The following is an 11144-nucleotide window of genomic DNA, read 5'->3' on the forward strand; positions in this document are numbered from 1 at the left end:
TACTCGCTCGGGACGAGCAGAAACTAAGCTTGGGGATGCTTGATACGTCTCCGACGTATCGATAATTTCTTATGTTCTATGCCATATTATTGATGATACCTACATGTTTTATGCACACTTTATGTCATATTCGTGCATTTTCCGGAACTAACCTATTAACAAGATGCCGAAGTGCCAGCTCTCTGTTTTACGCTGTTTTTGGTTTCGAAATCCTAGTAACGAAATATTCTCGGAATTGGACGAAACGAAGACCCAGGGGCCTATTTTGCCACGATCCTTCCGGAAGACCGAAGAGCATACGAAGTGGGGCCACGAGGTGGCGACACCACATGGCGGCGCGGCCAAGGGGGCCCGCGCCGCCTATGGTGTGGGCCCCTCGTCGGGCCCCCGACTCTGCCCTTCCGCCTACTTAAAGCCTCCGTCGCGAAACCCCGAGGCGAAAAACCACGATACGGAAAACCTTACCGAGACGCCGCCGCCGCCGATCCCATCTCGGGGGATTCCGGAGATCTCCTCCGGCACCCTGCCGGAGAGGGGATTCATCTCCCGGAGGACTCTACACCGCCATGGTCGCCTCCGGAGTGATGAGTGAGTAGTTCACCCCTGGACTATGGGTCCATAGCGGTAGCTAGATGGTTGTCTTCTCCTCATTGTGCTTCATTGTTGGATCTTGTGAGCTGCCTAACATGATCAAGATCATCTATCTCGTAATTCTATATGTTGTGTTTGTCGGGATCCGATGGATAGAGAATACCATGTCATGTTAATTATCAAGTTATTACATATGTGTTGTTTATGATCTTGCATGCTCTCCGTTATTAGTAGAGGCTCTGGCCAAGTTTTTACTTTTAACTCCAAGAGGGAGTATTTATGCTCGATAGTGGGTTCATGCCTGCATTGACACCTGGGGGAGTGACAGAAACCCCTAAGGTTGTGTTGTGCTGTTGCCACTAGGGATAAAACATTGGCGCTATGTCCGAGGATGTAGTTGTTGATTACATTACGCACCATACTTAATGCAATTGTCTCGTTGTTTAGCAACTTAATATCTGGAAGGGGTTCGGATGATAACCTGAAGGTGGACTTTTTAGGCATAGATGCAGTTGGATGGCGGTCTATGTACTTTGTCGTAATGCCCAATTAAATCTCACTATACTTATCATGTCATGTATGTGCATTGTTATGCCCTCTCTATTTGTCAATTGCCCGACTGTAATTTGTTCACCCAACATGCTTTTATCTTATGGGAGAGACACCTCTAGTGAACTGTGGACCCCGGTCCATTCTTTAATACTTGAAATACAAATCTGCTGCAATACTTGTTTTTACTATTTTCTCTGCAAACAATCATCTTCCACACAATACGGTTAATCCTTTGTTACAGCAAGCCGGTGAGATTGACAACCTCACTGTTTCGTTGGGGCAAAGTACTTTGGTTGTGTTGTGCGGGTTCCACGTTGGCGCCGGAATCTCGGTGTTGCGCCGCACTACATCCCGCCGCCATCAACCTTCAACGTGCTTCTTGGCTCCTCCTGGTTCGATAAACCTTGGTTTCTTTCTGAGGGAAAACTTGCTGCTGTGCGCATCATACCTTCCTCTTGGGGTTGCCCAACGAACGTGTGAAATACACGCCATCATGGCGCAGCCCCTCGATCTCCGTGATTTGCTCCAGCACATGCACGCGTAGATCTTCATGCAATTTCCGCGTGGTCTGGGAAGCTGCAAGGAGTTAGCCGGATATTTAAAATCTTGGGGGCTGGCGAGGAATTCAAAGTCTTGGAGGTATAAAAATTTTAAATTTCCGCCTAAGGTACATCTTGGGAAAGCATCGGCTAATACATGTTACACGGAAATATATCACCCAATGTTTGGGGGCTAGTATTACCTGCCGCACTTCCTTGTGTTTGGCGAAAAACACTTTCGGTGCCGTCCTCCAGGTCGGCGAGCTCTCGCATCTCCTCGTCTGGCTTTCCCCACACTTTGTTCAGCATGGCGGAAACTTCCGCGTGGCGCTGTGCAAGGGTAAGCTTTTGCAGGGATGGAGTCGGTCGAGGGTCGACCCGAGTCGCGTTGGTGACTTGAAGGAGCTTTACCTTTTGCTCATGTTCTTCCTCTGTGGGCTCCGCGAAAGCGGCGCTTGGTTGATCTTGCGGAGGAGCAGACGAGGAGGCACCCTTGGCGGAATCACCGTGGTCCGCGGGATCTTCCGGAAGGTCATCAAGGTTGATGACATCTTTGGGATCCGGCTTGGAGGCGGACGAAGCCTTGGGCGGAACCTCAACCTCGGGAGTAACAGGAATTGAAGCCGGAGACGGCTTGGCTTTCTTCTTCAAGACCCTTGGAGCCTTGGGGGCTGGCTTCCGGAGCTTCAGTAAAAACAAAAAGTATAACAACTAAGTAAAGGTTTGCTTGTGAAACCATAGCTTGGATCTCGGACACAGGCGCTTACCCGGAAGGCTTGAAGAAGTGCTAGATGGCGGGCTGCCCCTTGTTGCTGGTGTTAATCAGTTTGAGGCGCTTCTTTTCCGCCTCTGCTTTCCGGGTAGCCGCAGTGCTAAGCACTTCGCGGGCGCGCTTAGCGTAGGGGCTGGAAGGAGCAGGCCTCTTCCTCTTAGCGGGGCGCGGAGCCTCGGGAGCTTCCGCCTCCGATGCAGTTTCCGGATACGTGTTGCCGGTGGAAGGAACCCGGAGGATAGTTCCGAGTTCACTTTCTTCAAGCGCCTCGAGCTAATGCAGAGTTAAACACTTAGATAAAAAGTTTGAATGCGAAGAGAAACAATAGACGAGTCAAGATGACGTACCGCGGTTCCGGAACCATTCATGTGAATGTCTTTGTTGCACACGTGAACGTGAAGTTCGCGTGGGATCTTGATGAGGAGCCGGATCCTCTTGTCGATGGCGTCGGCGGAAAGATTGTCTTTTGTGGCGCGCATTGGGTCGTCGCGCCCAGTGTATTGGAACATCGGGCGGTCCCTGTGTTGGAGCGGCTGGATCCGCTTGGTGAACCAGGAAAGGGTCAAGTCCTTCCCTGTCTGCCCCTCTTCCGTCAGCTTACAGATCCGCCTGACGGCGCGTGTGAGCTAGAGCGACTCGGAAAGGTGGGGGCAGTGCGACCATGCCGGAAGCTCGGTGGCGGGGCAGTTCTTGAACGGCGGCAGTTTTCTTTCGCTCGCAGGGTCGGAGACGTCCTTCAAGTAGAAGAAACCCCCGGACCAGGATCGCGCGGATTCGTGCCGGTCGGTGTGGGGGTAGACGCGGCCCGGGCGGATCATGAAGGTGATGGATCCGCATGTTGCTAGTTCGGTGGATTGCCGGATCCTCTCCTTCTTGACAGTAAAGTAATATTGGAACAGGGAGAGCTCGGGGGTTACCCGGAGATGGCCCTCGCAGAGGGTGACGTGATTGCAGATCGCAAGCGCGCTGTTTGGAGAAATATTATGGGGTTGGAGCCCATAGGCCTTCAGAATCTCCAGGAAGAAGTCCGAAGGCGGAAATGAAAAGCCTCGCTCCACCAGTGCTTTCGTCAGCACCATCTCGTTGTCTTCCGGAGCTGGAGCTAGTTCGTTCGGAGCCCGACCTCCGGCTTCGGGTTGCAGGAAGCCCTCCGCCTCGAGGTTCTTCAGCTCCATCTCAGTGGTGGTGCAGGGCCACCATTTTCCCTTGGCTTCGGAGTCTCGTTGGCGAGCTTTCGACTTTTTGACGACTTCTTCCGCCTGGTGATCCGTCTGATCCGCCCCGGAGGCTTTCTCCGGGTGAGCGGAAGTCCCTTCAGCCTCCTTACCGGAATCCTTTGAAGGATCCAGCCTGACTGGGATGAAGGGTGGAGGGGCGGAGGAGATCGGGGTTACCATGACAGGTTCAGAGGTTGGAGGCGGAGTCGTTGAAGACATCTGAAGAAAAGACATTGGCGGAAACATTCCTTAGTCGGATCCGGCATCGTCAACCTAACGTTCATCCCTACCAACTACGGCGCGAGAACGAAGATCGAGAGCTCACCGTGATGGAGTCCGCGGTGGTCGGAGTCGCCGGCGACGAGGTTTCTGCGCGGTGGCTCGCTGAGGTTAAGAACAGGACGAACACCGTGCGGCGGCGAAGCAACTCCGGCGAAGTTCCGGCGAGATTCCGGCACGGCGGAGAGGAAGCTCGAGGCGGCGCTGCGCAGAGAGGTTGAAAGGGGGTGAATGAGGGTTAAGGGGTCGACGGCGGATATTTATAGGCCGGAGGGACGAGATTCGTGCTCCGCATCCTGTGGTCGGAACGCAAGCGTCGCACCGTTGGATGCGTGACACATGTCCCAAACCCTAAACGGTAAAAATGGCTAAAGATAAGTTACCGCACAAATCGCGCGAAAATGGCGCCAGAATTGGCGGAACCGTTCGAGTCTTTTAAGATTCCGGGTAATTGCGTGAGGGTAGGTTGGTTCTCATTCGAAGCAGGGGTAACCCGAAAACATATTCAAATCGTCGATGGATGAAGTCCCGCAGAATGAGAGCATTTTCCGACTAAAGGTTGGGAAAAGAAGAAAATGTGAAGTTGGAGTTCTTCAAGTTTCTCCGCGTTACTGATATTGTCGGAGACCATGATGGACTAGCAAGGCGGAAACAGCAGGCGAAACTCGGAGAACTCTGGGGGCTACTATTGTGGGTATACTTCATGGGTGTACCATCGACAGTGCCTAGATCCGGCAAGCCCTGGTGGCCCACAGATGGTGATGAGGCGTGTGGCCCATCGGGCGGCCTAGTTGCTGTTGATCCTGACGGAAGATGTCCGGCCCAGGAGCAGGGGAGCTGGATCCGACCGACCTTAGGAGGAACCCGGATCCATGAAGGCCCGATAGGAACCCGGATCCGGGACGACGTAAAGAGGAAGGCGGATCCTTGGCGTGCACGGCAAGACATAGTATCGTAATTAGGCAAACCTGTAATCCGGCTAGGACTCTCCATGTAAACCCTAGATCCGTGCGCCTTTATAAGCCGGATCCTGGGAGCTCTAGAGACAACCACAACTCATTGTAACAACGCGAAAGCGCCCAGATAATTCCAGACAAGCAGCAGTAGGCCCTGTCATCGTGCAGGTGTTCCGAAGCTGGGTAAATCGCGTACCACCGTCCCGTGTGCACTCCGCCCTATGGCCCCTACTTCTTCTCCCCTCGTGAGGATCCCTCCTCCGAGGTACCGTCGATTAGGCAATGACGGTTGGCGCCCACCGTGGGGCTCGCGGCGTCGGAGGCCGGAACCGGGAGGGTTCCGCCATGGGAAGCTACGACGACACCATCGCTGTGGGACGTGTCCTTTATGCCGGAAATCTGCCGATCATCCCTCCGGATGAGTGCTCGGATTCCGGCTAAAACCGACCCCGTCAAGCTCTCCATCGTCCCGGTTGGCGGCATACACATCTTCATCGGGGAAACCGTCGATTCCGACGGAAACCCACTCGGTAAGTAGCGGCTGACGCGACCGCCGCTGAGCAGGACGCAATCGCGAAGATCCGATCTGAGACGCAGGAACTTCCTAGCGAAGATTCCGCCTTAGATCTGAAAAAATCAAAACCCACCCAATCCGCCCCTGAGCAGGAAATAAAGGTGGAAGACCAATGCGAAAGCGCCCAGATAATTCCAGACAAGCAGCAGTAGGCCCTGTCATCTTGCAGGTGTTCCGAAGCTGGGTAAATCGCGTACCACCGTCCCGTGTGCACTCCGTCCTATGGCCCCTACTTCTTCTCCCCCTCGTGAGGATCCCTCCTCCGAGGTACCGTCGATTAGGCAACGACAGCGATGGTCCTCCTCGCGGGCCCTCCCGTGGCCAGTAGCTAGAGTGCAGAAACATTACAGAAACGGCTCTCCTTCTCTTTTGCTGCATGGGAGGGAGTTCGGCAGCGTGCGGTGCTCCAAGGGGCGTGGGAGGGAGACGAGAGGAGACCACGACTTCATGATCGAGAGCGATCAGATGTGGATCCTTATTTTTTTTCGTGTGGACAGTTTATCAGTTGAACCAGTTTGTTGGTTTTTAGCAACCGAGGTCATGTTGACACAAAATCAACAAACTTGTTAAAGTGATCAATTTAAGAAGTTTAAGGTCTATTTTAGACCAAAAAATAGTTTTAGGACTAAAAGTGAACTCTTAGTAAAATCGAAGGATGAAAAGTGGACTTTCTTCATTCATTTTCTTTTCCTAGCGCCAGGCGCTCGCCCTTCCAGGTTGTGCGGAGGAAATTCGGCTTAGCGCCCGACTCAACTTTTCGCGTCGACGCGAGGCTAAATCCCGAGATCGATCAGAATTCTGGCATAACTATCGGGAAAAGGATCCTAGCGCCTAGCTTAAGCGCCGGCGTTGTACATGTCCTTACTCCCAACTTAGAAAAGTTGGAATTCTAGATTGACTTTAGACAATGGTTTCGTATTTTATAGCTTTCTTGAAAATATGGTGTTATAATATTGTCATGTGAAATGGTAGAGTGCAAATCTTTGTAAAAAAAACTCATGACATGTGCGAAATACCGCTACCCTATCTTTTTGGTAAAACCGTGAGGGAAACAAACTTCGGATAGAACAAAAATGAAAGACGTTAAAATAAAATTTTGTTTGGGTTCGACAGAACTACTCCTTGATCGAATAGCCGGTTATGCAAAACCGCTATGACACCAAGCTGGAATTCTAAGCTAAATGCATTTGAAAAATTCAAGATTCAATACATGTGATTTCATAGTTCCTATTCAGGTAGGATCTTAGGTTGGGTCAGAAACGAACTTCCCCCTTCCTTCCTGAGTATACACATACCGGAGTCTATATCACCCAACACAAACACCTGAAACGCGAGACCTTTCTACATTTGCATAAAAGATTGGAACAAACTCCGATCAGAAAGAAAATGGAAGACGTCAGAACAGAACTGCCATTCTGGTGTGGAGTTCGGCAGAACTACTCCAAGCAACGACGCAACACAGCATGGACGTTAAAGTATAGCGTCAGCAAAAGCCTAAAACCTACCTGCCTTTCGGCCATGACTAGCAAAAATTCAGGTGCACGTTTGGTGCCCCGAAGCGGGCGGCTTCTGCTGCTGCTGCCTTGGAACGGGATAAGAACAGAGAGACGTGCAGCCACCTACCGCGACTGACATGCGGGACCCACCAGCCAGTCTAGGCTCTTGAGTCAGCAGGCGCGCGCGGCGGCCCAATCCAACCACCACTAAACTACTACTCCGATCACGCGCGATATTTATCATTACAACACGCGGCTAATTGCCCGAATTAACCACCGGTAATCCAGGCAGCCCCTACCCGCTGCTCGCTCACGTGCTCCCCGACACCGCTCGCTGAAACGTGGGACCGCGCTGGCAGCCATATCCGTCCGGACCCACCTGTCGGCTCCCAAAAGGGCACAAAAGTTGGTGCGGACTGGTGTCCGAAAACTTTTTAATCGAATGCGCTGTGCTTTCCGTTCCCCCGATCGGAGGCGCTTAATTAAGACGTTAAAATCCCGGCCGCGATACCCAAACCCAGCAACTACGAAACAAAAGCTTCAGGTTGGTTCAGGACAGCTGCAAGAGAGAGAGAGGAAGAGGGAGAGAGAATGGCGGCGACGGAGGAGGCGTCCACGGCGTCGAGGAGCCGGCCGGAGAGCGAAGGGGAGGAGGAGGCGATGGCGGTGCTGGACTTCGACATGCTCTGCGCGTCCGTGGCGATGTCGGCCGAGAGGAGGAAGGGCGCCGCCGGGTTGGCGGCTGCGTGCCCGGCGGCGAGCGAGGGGGGCGGCGGAGGGGTGCAGAGGATGTGGGAGGGGGACGTGGTCATCGATTGCTTCGACGACCGCCGAATCGCGCTCGAGGCCGCATGGTAGGTGCAGCTAACTCTTCTTGCTCTGTTCCATTATGATGAAAGCTGTCGTATTGGTTGGACGCCTGTCTGGGAGGATCTGTTCTACTTGCTGGTTGCGTCGCGAGGGGAAAAGCTTGGAGCTTTTAGCGGTTTAGCTCAATTTCAATTTCCCCCCCTACGGCTTGATTGATTGATTTTGTGCCGATTTGGGGCATAGATTCCGCTGTCGTTGTTGCCGAGTCGACAGGGGAATATTTCGCCTCTGCTGAATACTGCTTCAAATGCCATTTTTTTTTTCTCAATCCATTAAGATTAGAAAGATATACTACTGGAAATAAATAGGCAAATTTAGCTACATCTTTAGTTTTCTGTCTTGGATTGTTGGTTGGTTAGCCACAACACTAAAACCCATCATAATTCGACCAGAGATTCTGAATTCATCATTCGTAAATGCTTCCGAGCTACAATCGTACTACTCTAGAAGAAACAACAGACATGTTTGACATAGGTTAGGAGGCAACCAGATGTCTTTCCCTAATTTAGTGCTACTTGTCCATGGAGAATACTTTTCTCTCATGAATACTGCTTGAAATGACATCTCGTGTCTCAAATTTAGTGAGATTTACTTTTAAATAACAAGGATTCACGGCCATAAGTTAGACTACTTCCTAGCTTGGATCGTGAAAAAAAAGTCAACATGTTTAAGATAAGTTAGCGGGGAACATTCCCAATGCGAGGTCTTCCCCCCTTGTTGTGCCTTTGTTCTATTCGCCTGCCTTTGAAAAAGATTCCATTTTCTGCTGTTGTACTACTTTTCTTTAATGTGCACCCTGTGATTAAACTTCTCGCTTTAACGTTCATGTTTTGCTTGCTACTACTTGCAGCTGCCCATGCTATAGGTTTGGCAAGAACATGCGGAGAGCCAATCTCGGATCTTGCTTTTTTCAGGTACAGATAATATACTGAGCAACTTACGGCTGTCTTTCGTCCATTTCTTGCTTGCCATTTTTTCTGTGCAAAAAGTTTGGTCACTCTGCATGTAGGTAAGCATGCAAAACCTGATGAGGTTACTAGGTTAGTGTTTGGCACAGTTGTTGCTAGGAGGTAGGAAACTTTCTGTTCCGGGTGGGCTTTTTATTTCATTGCCGACCGCAGAATGCACCTTATAAGTCAAATTTATATAGTCTAGTTGACTATTACAAATACAGTTGCCTGGAAGAGTTGAAGTGTGTATTTTTGTGACTTTTATCTATGTATTCTAATTTCCTCCTAATGCCAGATAGGTGGACAGATTTGTTAGTGTCTGTTATCAAATTCCTGAAATGAATTCCACTTTCATGCTAGTTATTTAGAAAATTGTAGTGGTCGTATGCTTTTACATCAGCAAAGATAATGCACAAGATGTTTGACTTGCGAATGTGAACATCATTTGCTTGGATGATTATATATCTTCGTGGACTTAGACCTGGTCAACCTGAATAGCTTCCTGCAATTTTTTCTAGCTTGTGCATCCCCTGAAGGATACGTTATAGTAATGTTCTCTAGATATATTATATGTTTGAGGGAATGTGACTGCACGTTGCACTTCGTGGAGGGATAGCATGTCTTACTAATTTAGCCTCTGGGTCAGTCTTGAATGTTGATTTCATGCAACTTTATCTTTGTTGTGCTTATAATTAAACTGTTCTTGGAGTTCCTCATCTCATTTATACTACACGAAAGATGTCTTCTTCTCTTCAAATATGTTGCCAGTTTTTTGTTTTCCTTTGGTGAAGAGATAAAACAAGACCGAATTTACCATAAGTGTACTTGAATGGAGCTGTGTTGTCTTCTTAAGAACTATCATTCACCCTTCTGACACAAGATGAAATCATTTCAGGCAATGGCTTACTTCATTTCCTTAGTTGCTGTTCTGGTCAGCTTAATTGCCTTCTCAGTAACAAGGCATCATGTATATTTATATATGGGACTTGGATCTGTTATCTTGATAGCAATCTACACCGGTTACTTCCGGAGAAGAATCAGGAAGCAGTTCAATATCCTGGTAAGTATTTCTTGAAATTGGGATTTTTAAATAAAGTATTCAAACAGGTTACAAGTGCATTTTTGCTTAATGCTGTTGACTACAGTGGTTTATCTTCTCTGAAACTTATTGAGTTACAATATTGATAATTTGCCATACTATTGCCACTTTATATCTCATGACTATTTTTGTGAACTTTTGAGTAGATATTGGTATATGTACTATGAATAACCAAATATGAAGCTTGGGAAATGCTAGACATCCCATTGGCTGGAATCTGTATTGTGATCAAGCTAACCAGTCACCCATTTTGTGTGCTTTCAGGGGACCGACAGCAGTCTAGATGACTGTGTTCTCCATCTAATCTGTCCTTGCTGTACCCTGTGCCAGGTTATATACATAGATATCCCCTTGAAATCCAAGTTCACTAGATTTGTGTATTTTTGATAGCTTGACCTGATCGTTGCTTCATTTTGAATAAGCAGGAAGCGAGAACTTTGGAGATGAATAATGTCCAGTGTGGTGTCTGGCACGGGCGGGGTGATACCATTTGTTTAGGGAGTAATGGTGAAGGAAACAAGGCCTTTGCTGCTCTACATAAATCCTCATTTGTGCCTATAAAATCTCCCGAGTTGTGTGGCATGGACAGAATATCAAGTGGTGCTGATGAGCATCAGCCGCTTGTTCCGTCAGTGCAACTAGAACAGGAGTAAGGAATTGTTACGTTCTGCGGTACAATTCCAAAAGTAACAGGTGATCCTCTCCCGCGTGTTCTTGAAAGAGGAAAAAGGATCACTCTGCAGCGAAATCATCAGTCCAGCAATGGTATCATCTGTCCTGTGATTCTTTGCTTGTTTGCTGTATCAAGTATGAAGAACTGGCTTGGCAGCAACCTTATGCTGATGGGTGCAGTTGGCCTGCTGTTGTAAACACTGCGGTGATAATGTTTATCGTGCACTGGATGTATTAAGGTGGTATGCCATGCCAGTTCTTACGTCATGATGTTCAGGGCTTATGTCTGAATCCCAAGTGTAAATGTTGCTTGATGCAACGATTTTCAGTAACATTGTCCATGAATTAAAATGAATGTTCTGCATCTCTGATACCACCTCTGTTCCATAATATACTTCGTTTTGAAAAACTAAACTAATTTGCCAAAACATACTATATTGCGGAACAGAGGAAGTATTGTTTTTTTAAATTCCTTCCATTGCTCTTTACTAACACCGTTTACCTTTTCTCTCTCTCTGAGAACTGATAATTACGTATGTCAAGTACAAACACAGACAGTGTGGTGGGTTTGGCTGGA

General features: G+C 49.0%; 1 protein-coding gene across 1 annotated transcript; it reads left to right on the top strand.

The window, feature by feature from the left end:
* Positions 1-7487: 7487 nt before the first annotated feature.
* Positions 7488-10899, top strand: LOC124678465 (cell number regulator 2-like). Its single transcript, XM_047214351.1, has 5 exons — positions 7488-7830; positions 8697-8760; positions 9692-9856; positions 10160-10225; positions 10321-10899. Exons 1-5 carry the CDS (start codon positions 7568-7570, stop codon positions 10546-10548), a joined length of 786 nt encoding a protein of 261 aa, XP_047070307.1. The 5' UTR covers positions 7488-7567; the 3' UTR covers positions 10549-10899.
* The last annotated feature ends 245 nt before the right edge of the window (positions 10900-11144 follow it).

The sequence above is a fragment of the Lolium rigidum genome, chromosome 7 (assembly GCF_022539505.1).
Source record: "Lolium rigidum isolate FL_2022 chromosome 7, APGP_CSIRO_Lrig_0.1, whole genome shotgun sequence".
Classification (NCBI taxonomy): Eukaryota; Viridiplantae; Streptophyta; class Magnoliopsida; order Poales; family Poaceae; genus Lolium; species Lolium rigidum.